Source organism: Leuciscus leuciscus (assembly GCF_965113295.1).
Source record: "Leuciscus leuciscus genome assembly, chromosome: 25".
Taxonomy (NCBI): domain Eukaryota; kingdom Metazoa; phylum Chordata; class Actinopteri; order Cypriniformes; family Leuciscidae; genus Leuciscus; species Leuciscus leuciscus.
Genome location: NC_138724.1, coordinates 27,191,862 through 27,215,522, shown reverse-complemented (window position 1 = coordinate 27,215,522; position 23,661 = coordinate 27,191,862). Strand labels below are relative to the sequence as shown.

Here is a 23,661-nt window from a genome sequence, read left to right as displayed (position 1 = left end):
AAACAAACTTCCACAGGTTAAAATTTTTAATTAAATCAAGGACAAATAATCTCGAGAATTAACACACACAAACAGTGAAAACCAAGAATCGTTTTTTATTTTCTAACAAAACTTTTTATTTTCGAAATAATAACCCACAATCCCGTCCATCATGCCAGTGCAAACTCAATCCAAAATTCCGGTACGTCCGTGACAAAGCTGGAAGTCCCGGGGAAAAAACCACCTGATCAACTTGGAATGTTTTCCTCAACATGTACATTTCCACCTAACAAACACAAATATAACAGAAGTCATTAATAATGATTTCAGGCTGCAAAGAATTCATGGACTGTAAATACTGTAATTTCAAGGATAATATATAAACTGATCAAGCTATAGACTAGGGTTATTACAGTTAACTAAAGTCATTAACTGAGATAAAATATATACAACTCATTTTTATGTATGTAATAAAATAAAGTGATTCAAAATATACTCCTAAAAAGTGTCCTGGTATCTGAATGATGGTGAAGAAGCATTAGAGACACTCACTCACTCAGACATAAATGCCGACCCAGAGTAAGAGGAAGAGGACGCCGAAGCCCATGAAGAGCGACGCCACCAGAGAGATCAGCAGCTCTTTATACACGTCTCTCGTGTACTTCGTGGACGTCACTTCATATCTGAGCAAGTGTCAAGGAGACTCGTCTTTTTAAGATTAGGTTTACAATCACACTATTATGGAAGTTTTTTTCTGAAAAAATAATGGGAATTGCAACTTTTTAGCTCACAATTCTGAATCTTTTCTCACAATCGCAGGACATCTCAAGTTTACATCGTGTAATTTTGACTTTTTTCTCAAAATTCGAAACGTTTCTGTCACAAAAAAAGGCAATTATGACTGACTTTTTATCTCACAATACTTATTTTTTCTCTATCAATTGCGAGTTTTTAATTTCACGATTCAGACTTTTCTTCTTCTCAGAACTGCAAGTTCATATCTATCAATTCTGAGTTTATTTCTTACAAATCTGTCTTTTTCTTACAAATGCGAAATGATTCTCGCAATTCTGGTTTTGTTCCACTCACTCACACACACACACACACACACACACACACACACAAAAAAGGTAATTGCGACTTTATCTCACAATTCTGACTTTTTTCTCTTGCAATTGCAAGTTTTTAATCTCACAATTCAGACTTTTCTTCTCAGAACTGAAAATGTTTATATTTTGCCTTTTTCTCACAATTGCGAGACGAGTTTACATTCACAATTTTGACTTTTTTTGTTGTTGTTTCCATCATGGTACAAAAGGTAACTGCAACTTCTCACAATTCTGCAAGAAGAAAAGTCTTAATTGTTAAGAGTGCCTTTTTTGGTAAATGTTTTTTGAATTGCGAGATGGTCAAAATGTCCTTATTTTTTTTAATTCCGAGGCGGAAACGCGCCTCCATGCATATGTGATGGGATCACAGAAAGAAACCCTGTGAATAGTGAAGGATACACAAAGAACCAGGCGGTGAAGAACATGCCGATGGCCAGCAGCACTATGGTGAGGTGGGGGAACACAGCCGGGTTCACCGGGCTGGTGTATCTCGTCATGGCTTCCAACTCCTGCACACACACACACACACACACACACACACACACACACACACACACAGTCATTTACACTGATATCAGGACATGATACATCTCAAGATGATCATCATCACGTGATCAACTCATATAACAATAAAAACAACACCACAAACATGACATAAAGAGGCTGGAAAGAACAGGTGTGTAAAAGAGCTGAACTGATCTGGGTTTTCCTATATGGGAATCTAAAGAGTGTGTAGGCTTCATGTTAACTTGTAATAGATGTTCTGCAGAGAGAAGTGTTGAACTATATATTAAGTGCAACACTTCTCTCTGCATAACATCTATTACAAGTTAACATGAAGCCTACACACATATACACATACATATTTATGATTAAAACATGCATAAGATATTTTATATAACGCTAATATGTGTGTGTAGTAAAAAAAAACATCTGACTGACATCAGCGGCTAACTGCTAAAGCTAAAGGCAATTTAACAAGACAAGAGCGATAAAAGAAAAAACTAGATACGTTATTTGCAGTTTCAATTCATTCCTGGACTCTCGGGGGTTTAAAAAACATAATTATTTGCTGTTAAATCATGAGTAATTTACCATCGTGTGACAGGTAAAGGATGAATCCGTCTCCGACCGGAAGAGGAGTAAGAACAGCCACGTAAGTTAAGAGTGACCGGAAGAGGAGTGACTGACAGCGCCATACAAAATAAAAGTCCTCCCCGATAGCTATCACCATACAAAATAAAAGTCCTCCCCAATAGATAGATAGATAGATATCACCATACAAAATAAAATTACTCCCTAATAGATAGATAGATATCACCATACAAAATTAAAGTCCTCCTTGATAGATAGATATCACCATACAAAATAAAAGTCCTCCCTGATAGATAGATAGATAACTCAATACAAAATATAAGTCCTCCTTATATAGATACAGTAGGTAGATAGATAGATAGATAGATGGGTCGTTTCATTATGACTGTAACACAAGGAAGAATTCAAATTTAGTATCCAGAAAAAAAATATTTATTTAATTTATGCATCATGCTTGCATACATTTGTATTATGACATCAGCACACATACATGTAAAAAAAAAAGTGAGACTGAAATTATGCAGCTGAACTAAAAAATAATGATTATGTATCAATATACAACATGGCTTTCAGAAAGCTCAGATAAAGCGAAAGAAAGGAGAAAATGTTCTGGGACATAAACACAACAGTGAATTAAGTTTTTAAAAAATTATTTTAGTTCTTACTGGGCTTTGAGCCATAAAGACAAACAAAACAAAACTGACAACTGAGAAAAATATAATTTTTCTTCTCTGTCCTTTGGTGGTAAAATCAGTTCATGTAAATTTTATGCTAGTCATTGATGAACAAGAAATGTTTTACCCGACTTAAGACAAGTTATTTAAAATGTTTAAAATGCAATGTTTTTAACCAAACATGTTATGATTAAAAAAGCATAAAAGTAGTAAAATTACATGTTATAAAAACTAATTTAATGAAGAGTAAAAAGAACAGAAATAAAGGATATGGTTGTACATAATGAAAGTTAAAACAAACAATAAAAACTAAATTTTCACACACACACAAAAACAAAAAAACATTTAAAGGACGTTTTATATTTTTTTACAAGAGCATTTAAACAGTTTTAGATGTCACAGAAAAAAACATTAGAAAAAATATTTACAGTGCATAGTTTGGAAGTGCTTCCACAAGAGGCTGGTTTACTCAGGACAGAATATGTGATATTCCCTATGATTTCTTTTTAAAAAATAACCATATATTAGATTTTAAACTGTGTTTATACTCAGAATCAGTATCATCCATTAGTGTGGAATTATGGAAAAATAGTAATTTTAGTGCACAACAATATTCAGTCAACACTTTTCCTGGTTCTCTTTCATGATTTGACCGTCATAATCACGTTACCCAGCCTTACAAAGACTACTTTATGGCTTTCCTTATTGCTTTAAAATATTCAAACAATATCTATAACATCAACATGTTATGTGTACAAGGATAATAAACAAAACAAAAGACAAAAAAGACTAACGCGTTGAAATTCACACAGTGATGCTGGAATACACCTGGGATTTGATTTTTTTTAATGTAAATGACCATAAATCTACTGGGTTTTATTTAGTAATACTCAAAATAAGGGACATTGTCTGAGAAATTCTCCGCTCTGATCAATAGTGATGCTCCAACTGTTTAGAAGAGTAACGTTCAGATAAAGCTATACAAGAATATACTGCATATAAACTGTTCAAAAGATTTATTTTGAACACAATCATTGGTTACGGCTTGTATAGTATGCATAGATGGCAGCATACCAAAGTTAAAACAAAAGAGAAAGAACATGTGGTGTAAAAGGAAAGATTAAGTACCATAGTGAAGTGTTTCCTGACATTTAATGAGTGTATGATCCAGTGTTGACTAACGATTGCTATTGGTTCCAGTCTATCCAGTTTTAAAGAGAAATCCAGTGATTTTAACTCACAAATCCAGTAGTAATTGTTCCTCTTTTAATTCTTTCTTGATATGAGATGATATATTTACTGCAGTAATCATATAAAATTTAGATACTTCATATCTGTATTGTATCTGCATCTCTCCAGTGGACGTGACCGCAGAAACGAGGCTGTTAAACATGGCAACCCTGCCTGTTAAAGTCCTCCGTATAGTGTTCAACAGCAGTCATGGGAAGTTCACCAAACCGTGAGGTGAATAACCTGATTCGTGTCTCATTAATAATGAGCCAGTTGGTGCAGTTAAAGCCATTTCCAGTGTATATAAATAGTCAATGAGCAGGAAAAAATTCAAAGACTTTAAAAAAATCTGAGGTTTTGAGCTCGCAGATCCGATAAAGCCGACATTAAAAAGGCAAAAGCAATCGTTTCTAGCCAAGCGAGTTTGGTTTCATGCAGTTGCATAATGTAGTGTAAGCATGCCTTGCATTGACAGCACTGTCGTAAGCGACGCTATAGCAGGAGACATAGCATCCACTCTTGCTAGCTCAACTCACGTCATAGCGAAGCAAGAGTTTGAAGAGAATCTCGCTGGTTAAGATTCATTACACTGTCGAGATGTCACGGTGAGAGCAGAAACACCCCAGCAAAGCAATAGCCATCGTCTCACGGTTAACTAGACCCGATATAGTACGGCTATGAGTAACACACTTCTGGCCAAAATAACCTTGAATTTAGTTACACATTGTTTTTGCCAAAATAACTTGCGAAATGTATGATATTCCATCATGTAAGCAAAGTCAACAGAGATTACAAGGTGTTTGGTTTCATTTCTGACATGTTATCTAACTGAAGACTATAGTCTGTTCTTGGGCTTTGGTTAGACATCTATTAATTTTTTTTAGCCTAGATGACAGGACTGTATTTGGACGTCTTTTAATTGCTTGCTGGGATGTTTTAAAGAGGCTATATGATGCTTTTTTAATATTTTCCTTTTCATTTAGTGTGTAATGTATCTGTCTCCCACAAAGTGATTTATTCTAGCCTATCTAACAGAGACCTGCGTAAAACACCTCGATCCACGCCGAGATATTACTTCCTCAAACATCCATGTCACAGTGTGAAATATTATCAGCATGAAAGGCATACGCAGAGAGAGGAGGCGAGGCTGTTGTTGTCATGTCGTGGAGACTCTGTGTGTGTTTCGATGTGAATGAAAAGCCCTTTGTTTGGCCTTTAGGAATCAGTGGGTAAGATTTATTTATAAAGCTGTTCTTGAGTAATACAACCCAAAAGTTTTGCTTCAAAAACAGCTTCCTGAACCTCTAGTCGTGCTCGCAAAGTTGTTTCCGGTCGATCCGTTTGATCATCCACATTATCAGAATCTGACTTGAGGCGCGAACTACGACATTATTAAGTTTGTGTTTACAAATGCTTTAGAAGCCTTGAAAGCGGAAACTCATTATTATGGTAATGAGCGTTACATTTCTGACACACGCTTAAGGTGTTCGGCCAATCACAACGCACTGGGTCAGCTGGCCAATCAGAGCACTCTGAGCTCTTCAGAAGGAGGGGCTTAATAGAAATCAGTGCATTTCAGACAGACTGGTGATGGAGGCGCTGCAATAATGTACAGTATGTGGAAAATAATGTGTTTAAAGCATGTTAACCTATTCTAATACACCCAATAAACGACTTAATGAACTTTTAAAACAGCATCATACGACCTCTTTAAGAAATTAAATAGGGTCCTTTTTGATTTCTTGTTGACTTTAAGTGCAGCTCATGGTGTAACAGTCGAGTTTACAGGAAGACCGCAGAACACGAGCTCCACCCAACAGCCGCTCACTGGAACCTGTTTATATTATATCTTGGCAAATCAAAAGAAATGTATGTTAATGTGTCTGTGTGCGAGTGTGTATATAAGCAGTGATATGCTAAGTGAAAATTGCTTTTGAAATATGCTCATTTTCCTTTCGTCTTGTACAAATATGCGCAGAACAAACACAGATAAGACGTCTTTAACAGCCCGCCCAGATTAAACAGTCTTTGAACCTGGGGTGGCGATACGAGTCGACACAGGAGAAGCCGACGCTGAATGACATGAGTCTTGACGCTCCTTAGCATGTGCTTTGAATGAGGAAACTGTACTCGGAGCACTGGGAGGACACAGCGTCATCTTCACTGCTGCATCCATTCTGACTCTGTTAACAGAGAGGTTAAATGGTTAACTTGCCCATAACACTTGTGGTAAAATAATGTGATAGTTTTTTTCTGGTTAGGACACATTGAAAGAGCGTGAGATAAACAGTTATGTCTGAAGTCCACTCACTGAATGTGACACTCTGAAATGATAGGTGACCTCTTGGAAAGGCATTATGGGAAGTGACCACAGGTGGCTGGTCCCCTGTTAGAAAAAAAGTTTGCATGTGACAACCGAAGCATGTTTAAGGAGTGACGTTCTCAGTTACTACAGGTGTGATTCCTCTTACAGTTTTTTTCAACTGCTTACACACAATTTCAAAACTTTGCCTCTTTTTTTCTTCAAATATCACAAACACATCTCAAAACCCAACATTTGTCTTACGTTGCAAACACCGTTGCCATAATATTATATTTTTGGATATATTATACACACACAGTTATTGTGTATCTTTATTACCTACAGCTCTTCTTTCATGAGCTCATATGTACATTTCTGTACAAGATTGAAAGTAATTGGCAGAGAGATGTTGAAAGATTTACGGTAAACACGAAAGCAAGATTGAAACCAAACTATTAATTTTTTTACTGTAAGCATTTGTGGTTGTGAATACAGTATCACACAGTCCGAAAGAAAAGAAATACATCAACCATGTTTAGTTGGACAGAAACCAAACATAATTTATAGGCCTATAAAGCCATAATTGGTTAGTGTTAAGTAAAGAGTGTTTGCACATGTGAGGAGTTACTGTGAGGCACTGATGAATTACTGTGGCATTTTGATAGGTTGTGTTTGAAAAAGGAGATCAAGATGCTTCCTGTTAGATTTTTTGTGTGTTACATAGAGAATTGTGTGTTGTGGTTTGCAAAAAGTGTTTTATGAAATTGAAAACTGAGTCGAAGGCAGATATTTAGTGTTTTGCAGATTTGGTGTGTGGTTCTGGTGTTTGAGTGTCAGGTTTCAGAAATTGTGTGACAAGTAAGGATTTTGTGTGTAAGCAGTTGTAAACTAGGACCAATAATCTCACCGTTGTAAAAGTGCTCCGCTCTAATGAGAAAGAAGCTTCTGGGTGATTTGAGCAGAGACGCCCCCTGGTGGCTCCACACTGCCACACCCACACCACCTCAGAGGAGCTTAAAGGAGAACAAGAGATCTCCGTGAGTCAGATGTGTGTGTTAGTATCTTAGGGCTGATTCTATGGTCAGAGGATAGAGACATCTGTGGATGTGTCTGAGGACATCCATTGATCAATTACTGAAATATGACACACTACAAAACACTTTATCAGTGAGGAGTCATATCTTGTGAAGCAAATCTCTTAATATTACTGGAGTTATATTAAGCTAAAAACTGTGTGTTTATACTCACATCATGTGCAGAGTTATGTAAGACATAGATGAGTTTTTGTCTCCATTTAGAAACACGGTAAAGCTGCAAATGAATAAAACACATCGGTTCAGAGGCCTGAAAACATCAGTGCTGCTGGATAACAGGGCATTTTGTGAGCCATTATAGCGATCTGAACACACACACACACACACACACACACCTGCAGCTCTCAGGTGAGGAACAATGAAGCGTTTTGATCTCCTGATCCATCTCGAGGATGTGTAGTTTGCTCAGACAGGCTAGTGGATTTCCACCTGTGTATAAAACATATAGTATATATATAAAACGTGGGAGTTCTTCTCTATATCAGTGTCAGTGTTTCTGAACTCCTTGAGTTTTCTTCCGGGAACGAACACGTCACAATATTCCTCATTTAAATAATTCATACGCAGAATAAAGTTGAAAGTGGAGGTTATGGAAAGGGGACAGACATTTCCCAAACACGCTCGAAGCGCTTGACCAATCACAACACACTGCTCCAGCATGACATGTGGACTCAATAAATCCTTATCTTGAGCAACATAAGAAAGCAGACATTCGAGATCTATATCTTTCATTTCGAATATATATGCAAATATCATTTACTTCTTTCAGTTTGTCAAGAGATTTAAAGCCCCGTTTTTTTCCCAGATGCCATGTCCGTAATCTATAACAAAAAAATCTAGCATTAACTCGATAAAAGAAGTTATTACTCGACCACCTGCGTGACATCATTAACCAACGTGGTTGAGCGACAAATTTGCGACAGCACGGATTCGTGACTAGCTAGATAATTTCTTCAATTATGCATCATTCTATAGTAGTTAAGCAGCGAGTTACATTGTTGTACGGGAAACGCACCCCTGAGCGTTACTGACAGACTGGGAGGAGAGGTGATGCAACAATATCAAATATGGAAAAATAATGCCTTTTTTGAATATTCAAGCATGAAAACATTCGAGCCAAAAAACAAACTCAAGATATTGAAAAAGGTATAATAATAGTTCTACTCTATACGTATGTATATATGTGTGAGTGTGTGTGTGTGTGTGTGTACCGTGTGTGTTGACACTGCGCTGTCTCCGAGGCGGGGGCTGTTGTCCCCCAGGCAAGCGTTTGGTTGCTCCGCTCAGCTCTGGAGGTTGAGGCGGACGCTTGGCTTTGCTGAGAAACAGAGGAGCCGACGTGTGACTCAGACGGTTCTTGTTCCGGCTGTCTTTATCCAGCGGCCGAGACTTTGCCTTCTTATTAATAGTGGCCTGGGTGGGAACGGCAGTGCTGGAGTCTGAGAGAGAGAGAGAGAGAGAGAAAGAGAGAGAGAGAGAGATGCAGTGGGAGAAACGATACTGTATTTTCTTTTTCTATTTAATCCAACAAAAAGAGGAGTATAGAGGATCTTTCATTATCATTAATGTGTCAATTCACTGATTCATTCATTAAACCGATTCAATGTTTCAACCCGAAAAAGTTTTCCTTCATAATGTGATGTATTTTTGTTAAACAGGAAAGTCTTTTTGACCAGGAATAAATGTAGAGAAAGACATTTATTAAGAAAGTAGATCAACTTTAAATTCATGTTAATGTTTAAAGAGTCATTTGTACACTGTACTTGAAGCCTTCACGTATATGCATTATTAAGGTATTCATAATGTATGTTATAATCCATTGTTTTTTTAAGGTAATTGTATCCAAAGTTAAAATGCATTCCTTGTTACATCTGAAATTGTTTGTTTGTCATGTGTTTTAATGAATTATACTTTCCAAAAGTGTAACAATGAATAAGTAAGTATTATAATGTATTATAACTCTTACATGAGATCATTCAATACATTTTAAGGTGCATTACAAGGCATACACTTTTATAATGCATTACATATAAAGGCTTCAAGGACTCATTTGTAACTGCTCTGATGGCTGCATATTCAAAAACTTTAATTCTGTCGAAATTTGTAATTTATGTTGTGATGTAGTTGTCATACCTGGAGTGGATTGGTTGTTGCCTGGCGACAGACTGATAGTGGCTGATTGGTTGGTTGTGGCAGGTGTTGGAGGGCAGCAGGGCGGGTGATTGGACAATGATGGGGAGGTGGAGTCTGTAAGCAGATAATGACCTTCTATAAAACTATTAATCAAAAAATATCTTTTTGTGTTTTGTTATTTGTGTTAGTGTGTTTTCTGGGACCTGGGGAGAGTGTGGATGTGGTCACTCTGTCAGGGGAGAAAGAAGCCTGGCGAGCCGAACCCAGAGCAGAACGAGACCTGCTGAAACAGAGAGATATTATACCAATGAAATCACATGAGGTCTCTTTAACATCTCAATTATTTCTCCCAGAAAGATATTAACCTGAGAATAAATGTCTCAAACTTGTGCAGATTTTCCAAGATACCAGGTCAGACTTCTTAATATGAACTCAAACATTTCTCATCAATTCTCCTCAGATCAAATTATCTTTTTTTATAGCTCTATACTCTTAAAGAACTTCTAAGACAAAGTTGATAATTTGACATGAAAAGTCTACACTATCATTCTAAACTTTGGTGTCAGTAAGATTTTTTAAAAAGAAATGTATATTTTTATTGAGCAAGGATGCATTAAAATGATCAAAAGACAGTCAAGACATATATAAAGATTTCTATTTCAAATAAATGCTGTTCTTTTGAACAGAATATTAAACATATTCGGGGAAAAAATGTGTTGTAGTTTCCACTAATATATGAAGCTGTTTATAACATTAATAATAAGAAGAAATGTTTCTTGAGCTGCAAATTTCAGGAATAAATTACATTTAAAAACATGGAAATCTTTCAGAGCTGGATGAGAAGATGAAGAGATAGAGGAACAGAGAGAAGGGAAGTGGACAGCATACCACAGACAGAAGGATGGACAGAATGTGACGGTTGTAGTGAGGAAGGGCGTCCAAGAGACGAAAAGAAGGCAGTGGGACGCAGAGCTACAAGCCACACTGAGAGAAATAAGCAAGAGGAGATCAATCGAGAGCATACGGAAACAAAGAGAACGTCATCTGAGCATGATGTGCTGGTGTGTACATGTGAATGGATGCTTGTGTGTGAACATGTACATACCCATCAACATCATTTATGCTTCCATGGTGTTGAAGATTGAGCACATAGAGGATGGACATGGATATGACACTAAAGAACGAGACAGAGAGAGATGATAATGAGCATGAAACAGAGACTCAGAATATTGGTTCTGATGTTTTGGGTTGAGTGATTTCCTCTCTGACCTGAAGGCCATTATGATGACCAGTGCCAGGATGGTGCCCTGCATGAATCTGTGGCTCAGGCAACTCTGCTCCGGGACGGACCTCTGCAACACACATCTCGACAATCATTCTATCCCATTCCATCTCACATTACCTTATCTTATCCCATCTTATTCGATTTTATTCCATTCCATTGAATCTCATCTTATCTCATCTCATATATCTCTTGTCTCTCATCTCATCTCATCTCATTCATTTCATATATCTCTCATCTCAACTCATCTCACTCATCTAATCTCATTTTATATATCTCTCATCTCACCTCATCTCATCTATCTCTCACCTCATATATCTCATCTCATTTATTCCTCATCTCATCTAATCTCATCTCATATATCTCATCTCGTCTCATCTCATCTCAAGAGAAACGTTTACAGTGAGTGTAGAAATATATTTTCAGAAAGTTTTATTGCCGTGGTGTTTTTTTGCATCATGGGATAGTGTGTTGTCCTGCATGAAAATCATTTTATATCAGAAGGCACAATCCTTCTTTTTAAACCATAGCATATTTTTCTTTTGTGTGTGTGTGTGTGTGTGTGTGTGTGTGTGTGTGTGTGTGTGTGTGTGTGTGTGTGTGTGTGTTCTTTGCTCCCCTGGCTCCAAATAGTATATTGTATTGTTTTGTTGTTTAAAGCACAATAATAATAATAATATAATGGTCAGTTATGAATTCCACATATCTTCCACAGAAGTCATTTTGACACCCTCAAGAGACCCTAAAGGGAGCTTCCATCTTACTTCCCAATATTCCTGCCCAAATCTTCACCAGCTCCTTGCTGATATTGCAGTCTTGTTGGGACAGGGTGGCCATTCACCATCCATCCACAAATCCATCCATCCATCTGGACCATCCATTGCAGGACAGCATTCGTCAGTGAATACAACTATGAGTCTTCATGTATTTCTAAACCCACTGTAAGCATTTCTCTTTTTGAGCTTTGGTTAGGGGTGGCTGAAATGCAACTTCTCTTCATGGAGGGGTTATTGAGACTCTAGAGAAACCAGCAGCTTTAAATAGCCTCCCTGTTTGCTGCTCAACAGTGGCTTTTTTAATAGCTGCCCTTTTAATACTATTATTTGTTTGACAGAAACTTCCCTAATAAGCCTTTATCTGACTGGGTTCTTCTGTGCTTTAAAGCACTCACAAATCTTATTGATTGATCATTCAGTTTGCGTAAGACATTAGTAGTTTTCATGCCTTTTGCAAGACATTGCACCATTTCATGCTTTTCATCTTCAGATAGATCTTTCTTCCTCCCCATATTACATGAGAACTGTGACTTGCTTAATAATGTGGAACAAAAAGTAGGTTTTCCATTGACCAAACTATTTAACAAACCTGTCTGAGATTGATACCAGTTTTCTAAGAAGATATGAGCAATAAAACAAAGAAAGATTTTCTTTGAAAAACTAAAATCTGTATGTTTATTGTACTAAAATCCAACTGATTTGTCACTTTCATAATAAGTTGGAACACATTGTATGTATATTTTTTAAAAGAGGTAGTCTGACTTAAATCATACCTTGCTTCCTGGCTTAGCTGGTTTTTTCTTGAGTGGACCACTTCCTGTTCTGCTAAAATAGCTTCCTGATTGGCTAGAAAAAAGGAGCATATTTCTTCAGACTTCTTTACTTTGAATTCACTCACAGATGTACCTGTGAGTGCACAGCTTCATAAACACACACACACACCTGACTGTGCCTCCACTGACAGAGCTCTTCATGCTGTCTAGCCGGCGCAGTTTGGCGAGTTTTCGGCTCCAGCGTTCGAGCTCGTCAATACGAGTCTCCAGATTATCAGTGAGTTTGCAGAGCTCCTTCACCGCTCCCACGTTCTCCATGAAGATCCGGTCCTGTAGCATCAAACACACACACACACATGAGACGGAGGCAGAGAGACTGTGTGGGCATTTGTAGGAATGTGTGTGAGCGCTCATACTTTATTGACCACCAGTAGATTAGGGATGGTCTCTCCGTTAGCACACACCACGTCCCCTCCCTCTTTCACAGCCTCCGGTAGAATCTGCTGGACTTCCTGAGCGATCACCCCTGATAACACACACAAACACGTTGGGTTTCCATGTTTTATGGGAATTTCCATAGACGTAATGATTTTTATACTGTACAAAGTGTATATTCTCTCCCCTTACACTAACTCTACACCTAAACCTGCCCATCACACTAAACTTTCTGCAGTTTTCAAAAAACATTACTAAGTATGATTTATAAGCTGTTTTCCTCATGGGGACCAAAAAATTTCCCCACAAGGACAAGGATTTTAAATATTGCCACACACACACACATACACACATGCAAAGTTTCTGTTAAGCACTAGTTTTACAGTCCAAATTTACTAAATAGTGATTATAACTAAATAATCCTTTATGAATAAATCTCACAAAGTAATGTCTGGGTCACATTTCACCCCATAATCAAAAAGAGAATATAAAAAATATATATATCTAGCAGTTTACTAAAATGAAAACTAAACTAAATAAAGCTTAAATAAAATAAGATATAAATATTAAATGAAAAACTTAACTTAAAAAAATTGTTTAGAAATGTTGCCTGGGCAACTAACTGAAATAAACAAGTTTAAGTACTAAAATTACTAAAAATAAAACTGAAATAAAAGTGAATTAAAGCTAAATAGAAATATACATATAAAAAACTTAAACTAAAATGAATATTGAAAAAATAAAAATAAAAGCTAATACAAAATATTAATAAATGCTATTAAAAGAAAAAATTATACTAAAATAACTGATTTATGATGAGTTTAAGTAACATTATTTTCATGAGCACATTTTCAGCAATGCAAATTCTCATTACTGTCCGGACACAATGATAAGAGTTCAATTATTTTGATAGTCCTACAAATAAGCATCATTTTTTAATGCCAAATATTTCGATTTTAATGTGAATATTGGAGCTGATCTGGGGGACAGTACCGGTCTCAGCAGTGGTATCGATGCCCACTGTGGCTGCAAACTCAGGCTTATACTGATAATGCACCAGCCTCATTTGAGAAATCCGCCTCAGGTTATCAGTGGTGTCCACCTGGAGAAAGAGAGAGAGAGAAAGGGAGAGCGATATTTGTGCACTTAAAATAGCTAAATTATTCCATTATCAAATGAAAAACAAGATGAAAGTAGTTTCAGGGCCAATTAAAAATGTTTTCTATTCCCCCACTGTTGGTGAGTGTGGCACAAAAACAAGTATGTGCCTTGTGTGTGTAAGGAGAGATATGCACACACCTCCTTCACATTCTCCTTGGCTCTAATGTCGGAAGGATGCACAAGGGACCCCATGATCTTCACATTGCCATGGACAACCAGGGCCTCGTCCGGCCGGTCCGTGTTGATGCCCACTCGACCGTGGTGATACACAGAGTCTTGCATCTGCCCTCTCTGCCACAACACTTCACTGTCACTCTCAAACTGACCTGGATTAGATGCCTGGGAGAAATAAAGAAGGAGAGAGAGAGAGAGAGAAAGAACTAAGTAATAGAGCAATAATTTATGTAATTGGCTGGGAAGGGAAGGTCTTGTGTTACTGCAAATTCAGCTGATTTTTAAATCAATTTACACATAAAACTTTGAATACACATTTAGCATATAATCAAGATTAGAGATGCACTGATACCGATATTGTAGTTGTTTTTGTTAAACTGTTCAGATACGCACTCCACTCAACACACACGCGTCATTTGGATTAAAACTAAATCATATAAGTACGTAAAAGCTTTAACTGTTGCATGATTTATGTATGAGTGCTTCGCTACATTAGTACAGGAAAACGTCATGTGATCACTGTACCGCTACACTGGAGCAGCTCAGGATGTGCGCTGTGATATTAAATGAAAGATAAAATACAACAGAGCAACAGAATGAACGGAAAGTAACAGTACAATAGATTTTTTTAACAGGCATACACCGCAAACATTTTTTTCTTCTTCAATATTTTTTTCTTTTTTTCCAATACAAATGACTAAATATCTAAACATTCTTAAATCAAAATACTTTTACCCAAGAAGCGAGTTTTCTGAAAAATGTATCAAAATTAAACGACGTTATGCTTTAATACAAGAAAAATATCTACCAATGGGGTCAGAAAAATAAACTTAATTTAAAGGGTAAACAAGTTTAGTTTTCTGATCTCATTGGCAGATATGTTTTCTTGTTTTGTGTAGTCAGTTAATCTTGATCATGTTTTTTTTTAGAAAACGAGCCGTGTTTATCTTATGTCATTTTGCTTCTCAATCTTGATTTAAGAATGTTTAGATATTTGTACTGAAAAACAAAAGAAAAATACTGAGTAAGAAAATATTGTTTGCAGTGTAATTAAGTGTGAAAATGACATCTATTCATTAAACAAATTAAGCCAGTTAATATGGTTAATTTTTTTCTTTTGGTTTCTCTACCTAATATTTGTAAAAATAGCAAATTAATTGAAAACAGGTGTCGGTAATCAGTATTGGCAAGTACATAAAACCAAAGTATTGGTATCTAACTCTTTCTGGAAAAAGTGGTATCAGTGCATTCCTAATAAAGATTTATAACTTCATCAGAATTTTTATCTCTCAATAAGAATAAAAAGTAAAAAATGCCATTAAAAAAACAAATACACAAAAAAACATTGAAATAAAAATGCAAGAAATCAAAAATAGATGCAAACAAAGTCAGGAGCATAAAAACGAATCATTTGAGCACTGCAGACTGTAACAGCAACAGTGATTGGTCAGAGGCGGATAATTGACACACAGAAACAGGCTGTGATTGGAGGAGGTCGGTCAGACAGACACGACCAGACTGACAGCGGTTACCCTGACGATGATCCTCTCGGAGACGTGAGCCGCCACCGTGAAGCTCTGACTGTGACTCTGAGCCTGAAGAGCAACTACCAGCATGAAGTACCTACACAAATACAGATTCAAATGTTTTGAATGAGAAATCAAAACTTTTCTGTGCTATTTTGACCTTACATAATATCTATGGACAGTATTAGTGACTTGCTGACAATTTGACAGTAATAAAAATGTATGTTTTGTATGTATTAACTCTTTCCCTGCCATTGACGTAATTTTCCGGCCTTCCCGTGTTTTTAATGTTATACAGCAGGGGGCGCTATTACACATCTTCTGAAAGAGTACTGAATCTAAGGATCAAAACACAGGCGAAGAAGAAGCAGAAACAAGCGATAGCTTATGTAAACATAAGCATATGTAAAATAATGGCATAAACAGCATATAAATCAAAACTGCCTAATGTTACTGAATGAAATGTTGACCCAGGACTGAAGCTTTGGGGGTGTTGATGAACTCGATCAACTCCATCTGTGTTTTGATCATCGTTCTGAATCCCATCTGGATGAATTATAGCTCTATTTATACTTATTTATAAGTATTACAATTCTATAAATATATTTATAAAGACTCATTAAGACCGCATTATAAGAACAGTTATAGTTACATTTATATATTTACTTATAATTCATGCATTTGCTTTTTCAATGTGCATTCGATTTATAAGTATAAATTAGTTACAATGACTTTTTAGTAATTCAGATTCATTTCTGTCAAATAAGTGAATGTATTGTTATTAATAGCCGTGTTTTGTTCTTATAAATACTCATTTTGAGTGATACCATTACTAACCTCTATAAATGCATCATTGATGGCTTTAATTAAAGTGAAAATATAGGATGCAATTTTCCCAAAGCAAATGTTAAGAAATCCTGAAGATGTGCTCTAAACATTTTAAGTTGTTTTTTAGTAAATGTAAATATGAACAATAATTCCTGTAATATAATAATGGGGGAAAATACAGAAATCCGTAATACAAACGATTGATCTTTTTAACACTTTACATATAAGTAAGTATAAATGGGGCTAAAATTAATTATAAGCATGGACTTCATAGAAAGTGTTACCAAACTTTTTGTTGTTGTTTAAAAGCAGAGGGTCTTTTGATTTATTGCATGTTCAGATACAACAAAAATTCTGGGAGCCATGAAACTTTTGTGAAAATGATCAAAAACGCTGGCAGCGGCGGGCAACTTTTTTCAAAAAACGCTGGCGGGGAAAGAGTTAAGTTCTTTTGTCTGTGTTAATCAGATACAACAAACAATATATGTTGTAAATAAACCTATTTAGGTTGTCTTTGTCTATGTCCATATTTCATACCTCTGGTCGGGGTTCGGCTTGCCTTTCTTCCTCATGTTATTGGCTGTGGTCTCGCTGAAGTGGAGACGACCCACCGTTACCTTTGTAACCTGCTCTGGTGGCAATGTCACTCTGTAAAACAAATGGCTAACATTTATGTCACATGCCTCAAATCCACACACTTAACATGTGATATTCCACAGAAACTCCCACAACTGGTGTAAAAGGACTTACAACACTGGTTTAAAGGGTCTTTTGCTCCGATCTGACTGTGACTGTTCCACATTAATGGACTGATTCATTGCTTCCAACTGGAAGATACAAAGATAAATACATGCTACATTATGCACAAGTTTATAAACATAAGTAGCAGTAGTTATGACTGGTTTTCTGGTTGTTTGACTCACCTTGACCCCATTGAGTTTCATGTAAAAGCATTCGATGGGCTGCAGCCCCTCACTGGTCTTCACGTATTTGGGATCTCCCGGCATTCCTATGTACACGGTCACCTGGAAGTGGTTCTTCTTCTGACACACAAATGCATCGTCAGCCAAGGAGAAGTTGAAACCCTTATCTGCGTCCACCCTATAGGTAGGCATCGGACTGGAGGGGCAGAAAGAGAGAAAGAAAACAGCATGGAGAGGGTGTAAAACTTAAAAACTTAATGTGTGTTTATCATAAAACCTACTAAGAATAAACCAAGTTCTGAGCTAATTTTTGTTTTGTTATCGTTGACCTAAAGTCATGCCATTTTTTCATGATCTTTCCTCTCTCTGTTCGTCCTCATTCCTCTCTCTTGTAAGCCAGATCTCTGCTCTTGCTCTCACTCCTACACACTGCTCACCTCATAGGAATTCCCTGGCCGCTACCATCCATCTCTCTCTCTTTTCGATCTCTTTTAGTACAGCCTGATACCTCCCTATACCCCATTAAATCCCAAACACACACTTTTGCCCTCAGTGTATTTCTCATTCCTCTGTCATAAATCTAAGTGCAGAGGTGTGTAGGATTAGAGTAGCACCCACAGTTCTTTTCCATTGGAGTCGTATAACATAGTCCATTTGTTCTGCTGGTGCGCCTGCCACTTTATGCACTGATAGTTTGGATCCAGGTATGAGTTTTCTGCATCCTGCATCAAACCTGTGAAAGCACGAATGCACAAACATCATATAGTGCTGAAAATATAACCGTGCTTGTATACATGTGTGTGTGTGTGTGTGTGTGTGTGTGTACCTGGCTCTTGCTTGATGATGCCCGTGAGTATCTGGGAGTTGAGAGTGCCGTTGGGAGAGTCTGAATGTTTTCTCTTCTTTGCGGGATGTACAGGAATACCACTGGAGAATCAAAAAGCATGCGGATAATTGCATAAATTATAGCAACAGACAGTTAATGTCGATAATTTTGACACATTTACATTTATCACACTTTTATCCAAAGCAACTTAAATTGCATTTCAAGGTACACATTTACATTCTTATCAGTACTTGCTTTCCCCCGGGAATCGAACCCATGTCCTTAGCGTTGCAAGCGCCAATGCTACAGGAGACCAGCTACTGGTGACACTACTAGTGCATCTCTACCTCTACCGAAGTGGTTCTCAACCAGGAGTCCGGGGCAAAATTTCAAGTGGGACGCAGGATGACTTAAAAGTATTTTAATTAATTAATTATAACTAATATATTTAAATAATCTAACTATAAATGTATCTAAATTAAAATGCTAAAAAAACAACACACTGAATGTGACACTACAAAAATGAATGAATAAATAAAATAAAAGCAGCTGGCTGGGGCTCACTAATGACTTAAAAGCATATTAACATTAATTTATTGAAATCTAAATTAAAATGCTAAATAAGACATTAAATCAAGATTTTAATTATTTCTGAGATTGTAACGGTACTGCTGAATGTGACATAAAATAAATATTTTTTGTTTTTATTCATTTCAATAACTTGGAATATCATCACGCAGAATTGTTGTAAAAATAATATATTCAAAATGTATTAAAATGTTTACATTTCTTAAAAGAGGGTCCTTCAGGTCAATAATTTCGGTCATTCTCATTTAAGTCCCCTGATCTATAAAAGATCAATCTCTGAGTGATAAAGTGTTCCTCAGATTCTCTCTTTCTTACTCTGGTCCTTGTGGATGTTGCAGGAGTTGATGTAGCATCTGACTCTGCTGAATGTCTCCGCCCCCGCCGCTGGTTGGACCAATCGGATACTGCGAGATCATGGGCTCTGGCTTAAGGTACATGTCCCGGTGCATGCTGGGATAGAGGGGGTGTGTGGGGAGAGGTGGAGGACTGGTCATGTGACACATGTTTTCGGGCGTCATTGTCCTGAGCATGTGCGAATCTGGGAAGGAAAAATTAAAAGCAGACAACACATTTTTTTATATTTCCTTAAAAAGCAAGTTTTGCTCGGCACCATGCCAATAGTAAAAATCAATAGTAACAAAATCCAGCATTAAGCTGTGTTAAATAATTGTTTTTATGTCCACATTTATCGACATTAACTAAAAGAATAACTAAACAACTTTCTGTTAATGTTTTTTGAACCTTTAATAACTTGCAATCTTGATAAGTGCATCTCCCTGCACTGAAATGGTTAGATTAACATTAAATCATTCAGGTGGACTGAACTTACCGGTGGCTTGCTGGGGTGAATACGGCTCTGAGCTGGAGTCTGGAGGGGACTCGGGTAGCGTTCTGCAAAAATAATAACATTAAATACAATTTATGTACATTAAACACATTAAATAAATACACAACAACATGAGTGAGTCAGCTAAGGTTTTGGGCCGTTTTTTTTGTCGTCTTGCGTGAAAAAAATCATCCTCACCTCTTTTAATGCATGTCTGTGGGATTTTTTTTCACCTGTTTTATAGTCCAGCAAGTGAAAATGGTGCATCTGATCACTAGCAGCATAACAGCACACCTCTCCTCAAGACACACGATTTGAGGAGTCATTCAAACGGGGGCAGGACGATACACACGCTGAAGTTGAACAATTAAAAGGGATGCCTTTGCATTGCACGCACCACGAAACATTCAAGCACTGTAGTGAATCAGTTCTTGTTTTAATTGGAAACCCATCAAAAAGCTCACTAACGACATAACTGATGCCTCCTATTGGGCAACATTATAAAAGAGCTTTACTGATTGCACAATTCCTCACATGATATCAGGCCTGACCCATTCATCTAATGTCTCAGCGCTTATTTCCAGTTCACTCCTACGTCTGTCTTACTCAGCCTTTAGTAAGAAACTAAGAATACTTCGGGTTTTTACGAGCCTGACGCAGATTTAGGGCTGGACCTTTTTACTAAAAATTGTACGTTCACATACAAATCACTTTGTTAAATTAATATTTGTCATATTCAGTGCTGGACAGCAACAAAGTTTCTGGTAAATTAGGTAAAGGTAAATTACAAATGACGAATTTTAGGATTTATAATTGTACATGAAAATCATATTTAGGTCTCGACTTTCAGTTGTTTGTAAACTGTAAAAGGGTGAGCTGTAATGCTTGAATGCGGGCATGTCCATATCACACAAAAAAAAAACACAGTCTCAAAAAAACACGCTAATATGCTAATACTGACTAGTGCTGGCTACTGACAATTCATAATAATTCATAATTAAAATTTTGAGCAATAGGATTCTATAAAATATATTATATAAAATCAATGTAAAGTATATACAAAATAAACATTCATTGATCAGTTCTTTTTACTTTTAATACCTAAGTACACTTAAGTAAAAATCAAGTAATTTTGTACTTTTACTCAAGTAAAGTTGGAAAGGAGTACTTAAAGGAATAACTCACTTAAAAAATGAAAATTCTGTCATCATTTACTCGCCCTCAAGTTGTTTCAAACCTGTATGAATTTCTTTCTTCTGCTGAACACAAAAGTGTCGGAAACCAAACAGTTGATGTAGACCATTGACTCCCGTTGTATTTTTTTCCCCACTATGGAAGTCAATGGGGTCCATCAACTGTCTGGTAACCAACATTCTTCAAAATATCTTCGGGTGTGTTCAGCAGAAGAAAGACTTTCATACAGGTTTGAAACAACTTGAGGGCGAGTAAATGATGGCATTCCTTTAAAACTCTAACTGAAGTAATGTTTTATTAGGCTATGTGTACTTTTACTCAAGCACTTGATTTGTGTACTTCACCCACCACTGGTCATATTTATGTCATTTTTGCTCCTCTCTGTTCTGTCTTTCTCTTACCCGGGTGCGTACTGTCCGTGGTGGTCCGGTTTGGCGTGTGGCTGTTGGTGTTGGGGTGTCTGGTTCTGCTGTTGCCCCAGGCAGGGGTAGTTGTGTCTGAGATGGCCCAGCGGTGGTGGAGGTGGATAGGGGTTCTGGCAGGACTGGGACAGAGATGGGACGGTGCCCTGGCGCAGGGGGATGGGGGGGCTGACGCCACACCCTAACCCCCCTGAAGAGGATGCCCCGGCCTGGGGCGAGAGATACTGGGGTCCTGGGGCGCTGTGGACCTCTGTGAAACAACTAGAGGAAGAAAACCCAAATCACCAGCTGATGGCCAATATGACTCATTATTATCTAAATAAGCACATCATCATAACAAATTTGTAGCCCTATCTTACACCCGGCGAAATGCAGCGCCAAACGCGCCGCAAGTGTATTTTGCTAGTTTCAGCCCGACGCAGTTATCATTTTCACATCCTGCGCCACATTATTTAAATAGCAAATGCATTTGCGCCCATGTGTGCGCCCATGGGCTGCTGGTCTAAAAACGAGGTGTGTTCAGACGCACTGTTGGCGCGTTGCTATTTTGAGGCAACAGAAATAGACTGTGTCATTGACCAACTGACACCTGGTCTAAAGTCCATGGCGCAATATTTTTTTTTGTTATTTAAAGCGCGTTAGTAATGTGCGCCTATGGGCGGGTCCACAACGCGCGTACACGCGCAGCGGCACACAAACATGCCAAATATAAAAAATAAAAGGATTAAAATGTAAAAGATTACTATTGTGTACATAAAGATATGGTGAATCCGGCTTGTCCCGTAGATGGTCTGCTAGCGCTTTAACCTCGTGCATGAGCAGATCCGGTTCCTCTCTGGAGACGCCAGACTCTGTTCAGTCTTTCCGCTAGCAAATTCCGTCATGTAAATAGTGAATCCACCATGGCGTGAGCGCAACTGGCTTTTAAAGGGGATGGGAGATGAGACTCTGATTGATTTATTTCACGTTATACCCAAAACACACCCGTTACTCATTAAGAGAATAGAGATGACCCTTTAAGACCATGCGCCGCACGCACCGACCATTTTTCCTGTCGTTAAACTAGCAAAAGTGGATTCGGACACGCCCTAAGTGCACTTGCACGTGCGCTTTAGACCATGCGCTTAGATCATTAAAATAGGGCCCTTTGTCTCACAATCCAAAACTCTCCAGATTACACATAGAAACTCATGTCTCTTACATGTCAGTGCTGTCGTCCTCTTTGCTGATGTATTCCTCCAGGATACTGGTGTCAATGTTTGTTGGCTCCAAAGAGCTGTTAATATCATGACCTGCAAGGGTAATAGAGGGAGAGAGAGAGAGAGAGAGAAAAAGGTAGAAGAGAGTGAGAGAGGAGGATGAGTATCGTGATCCTACGCACCGTTTCTACAGTGATAAAATAACAGTTTCACAACATCTCTTATTCTGACTCTGATGGTTTCATGATTCATTTGACTTGTTGCAACACTTCTGATCATTTGTTTGCTTGTTTAATACCCAGATTGATGACATATGTTCAAACTGGGGATCACAGATGAGGTCAATGAAAACATAAATGTCTTGCAGGTTATAGACACAACATGAGCTGTAAAAAGCCTATGAAGACTTAAAGAAAATAATTTTCTTAAGTCTTCATCCACAAAGTAGCTTTTCTCTCTTTTCCAATCCTTGCCGCTCTCATATGCCCCCCCTTCTGCACTTCTTTACCAAATCTCTCCAAATCTGCACCACATGACCCGTCTGCAATCACTCTGTTTGCAACACCTGCAAAACGTCACTCTGACCCAGGCCGACTGACCCGATGACCCATTTCATCAAAAAAGTAAGTGCATGTTCTTGGGTTAAAACATGTCAAATTCAACGAATATCATAATATTCATCATTATGATTATGAACCAATATGAATGTTATTTAACTTTTTTTTTAAATCATATTTTTTATATTATTAATTTTGTTTTAAAATGTATTTAATGTATTTGAAAATTAATTAAAGAATAAAATAACTTGCAACTACATAAAATATTAAAATAAAATAAAGTTATTTTTTCCTTAGGGCCAATATAAATGTAAATCTTTTATTTTTATTTTTTATAAAACATTAAAATAATAACAACAAACATACAAACAAATAAAGTTGTAATTCCTTTGAGAAAAAGTCGGCCAGAAAAAATAACAAATAAATGTGAGTTCTGATTTGTCACACCACGGGACTATTTAAATTAACTACAAAAAGGCTGAGGTGATTAAAAAAATGAAAAGAAACGGTGACAAGTTACACCACATAATATATATGCTTTCCCTTATACAATAA

The 23,661-nt window shown here is 37.2% G+C and overlaps 2 protein-coding genes across 12 annotated transcripts in view; both read right to left on the bottom strand.

The window, feature by feature from the left end:
* Nucleotides 1–75: 75 nt before the first annotated feature.
* On the bottom strand, nucleotides 76–2,312 carry tmem258 (transmembrane protein 258). 2 transcript variants are annotated; one of them, XM_082159509.1, is made up of 4 exons: nucleotides 2,184–2,312; nucleotides 1,488–1,597; nucleotides 532–662; nucleotides 76–265 (listed from the first exon to the last, which is right to left on the bottom strand). In XM_082159509.1, the coding sequence occupies exons 1-3, from the start codon at nucleotides 2,184–2,186 to the stop codon at nucleotides 536–538; spliced, it is 240 nt and encodes a 79-aa protein (XP_082015635.1). In that variant the 5' UTR covers nucleotides 2,187–2,312; the 3' UTR covers nucleotides 76–265; nucleotides 532–535. The 2 variants fall into 2 exon arrangements, with proteins under 2 accessions (XP_082015635.1, XP_082015634.1); XM_082159508.1 differs by having other exon boundaries at nucleotides 536–662.
* Nucleotides 2,313–2,829: 517 nt separating this feature from the next.
* Nucleotides 2,830–23,661, bottom strand: part of myrf (myelin regulatory factor) — a 30,875-nt gene continuing 10,043 nt past the window's right edge. The window contains exons 2-27 of one of the 10 annotated variants that reach the window (XM_082159445.1): nucleotides 22,552–22,642; nucleotides 21,330–21,611; nucleotides 19,738–19,799; nucleotides 19,224–19,446; nucleotides 18,321–18,421; nucleotides 18,113–18,227; nucleotides 17,495–17,690; nucleotides 17,322–17,398; nucleotides 17,109–17,234; nucleotides 15,741–15,840; nucleotides 14,182–14,382; nucleotides 13,876–13,984; nucleotides 12,864–12,973; nucleotides 12,617–12,777; nucleotides 12,448–12,520; nucleotides 10,886–10,968; nucleotides 10,722–10,790; nucleotides 10,505–10,600; nucleotides 9,820–9,899; nucleotides 9,617–9,730; nucleotides 8,695–8,922; nucleotides 7,819–7,912; nucleotides 7,638–7,700; nucleotides 7,297–7,402; nucleotides 6,399–6,473; nucleotides 2,830–6,270 (exon numbers count right to left, since the gene is read on the bottom strand). In XM_082159445.1, coding sequence (XP_082015571.1) covers nucleotides 6,187–6,270; nucleotides 6,399–6,473; nucleotides 7,297–7,402; nucleotides 7,638–7,700; nucleotides 7,819–7,912; nucleotides 8,695–8,922; nucleotides 9,617–9,730; nucleotides 9,820–9,899; nucleotides 10,505–10,600; nucleotides 10,722–10,790; nucleotides 10,886–10,968; nucleotides 12,448–12,520; nucleotides 12,617–12,777; nucleotides 12,864–12,973; nucleotides 13,876–13,984; nucleotides 14,182–14,382; nucleotides 15,741–15,840; nucleotides 17,109–17,234; nucleotides 17,322–17,398; nucleotides 17,495–17,690; nucleotides 18,113–18,227; nucleotides 18,321–18,421; nucleotides 19,224–19,446; nucleotides 19,738–19,799; nucleotides 21,330–21,611; nucleotides 22,552–22,642 — 3,119 coding nt within the window. In that variant the 3' untranslated portion in view covers nucleotides 2,830–6,186. Of the gene's footprint in view, nucleotides 6,271–6,398; nucleotides 6,474–7,296; nucleotides 7,403–7,637; nucleotides 7,701–7,818; nucleotides 7,913–8,694; nucleotides 8,923–9,616; nucleotides 9,731–9,819; nucleotides 9,900–10,504; nucleotides 10,601–10,721; nucleotides 10,791–10,885; nucleotides 10,969–12,447; nucleotides 12,521–12,616; nucleotides 12,778–12,863; nucleotides 12,974–13,875; nucleotides 13,985–14,181; nucleotides 14,383–15,740; nucleotides 15,841–17,108; nucleotides 17,235–17,321; nucleotides 17,691–18,112; nucleotides 18,228–18,320; nucleotides 18,422–19,223; nucleotides 19,447–19,737; nucleotides 19,800–21,329; nucleotides 21,612–22,551; nucleotides 22,643–23,661 lie in introns of all 10 variants that reach the window. The other 9 variants (XM_082159446.1, XM_082159447.1, XM_082159442.1 and 6 more) reach the window with 9 other exon arrangements.

What these genes read in the sequence shown, in the direction of transcription:
- tmem258 (XM_082159509.1), bottom strand. An exon ending in TTCACCGCCTGGTTCTTTGT is followed by an intron (nt 663 to 1,487) that starts GTATCCTTCACT and finishes ACACTTGCTCAG; the next exon opens with ATATGAAGTGACGTCCACGA.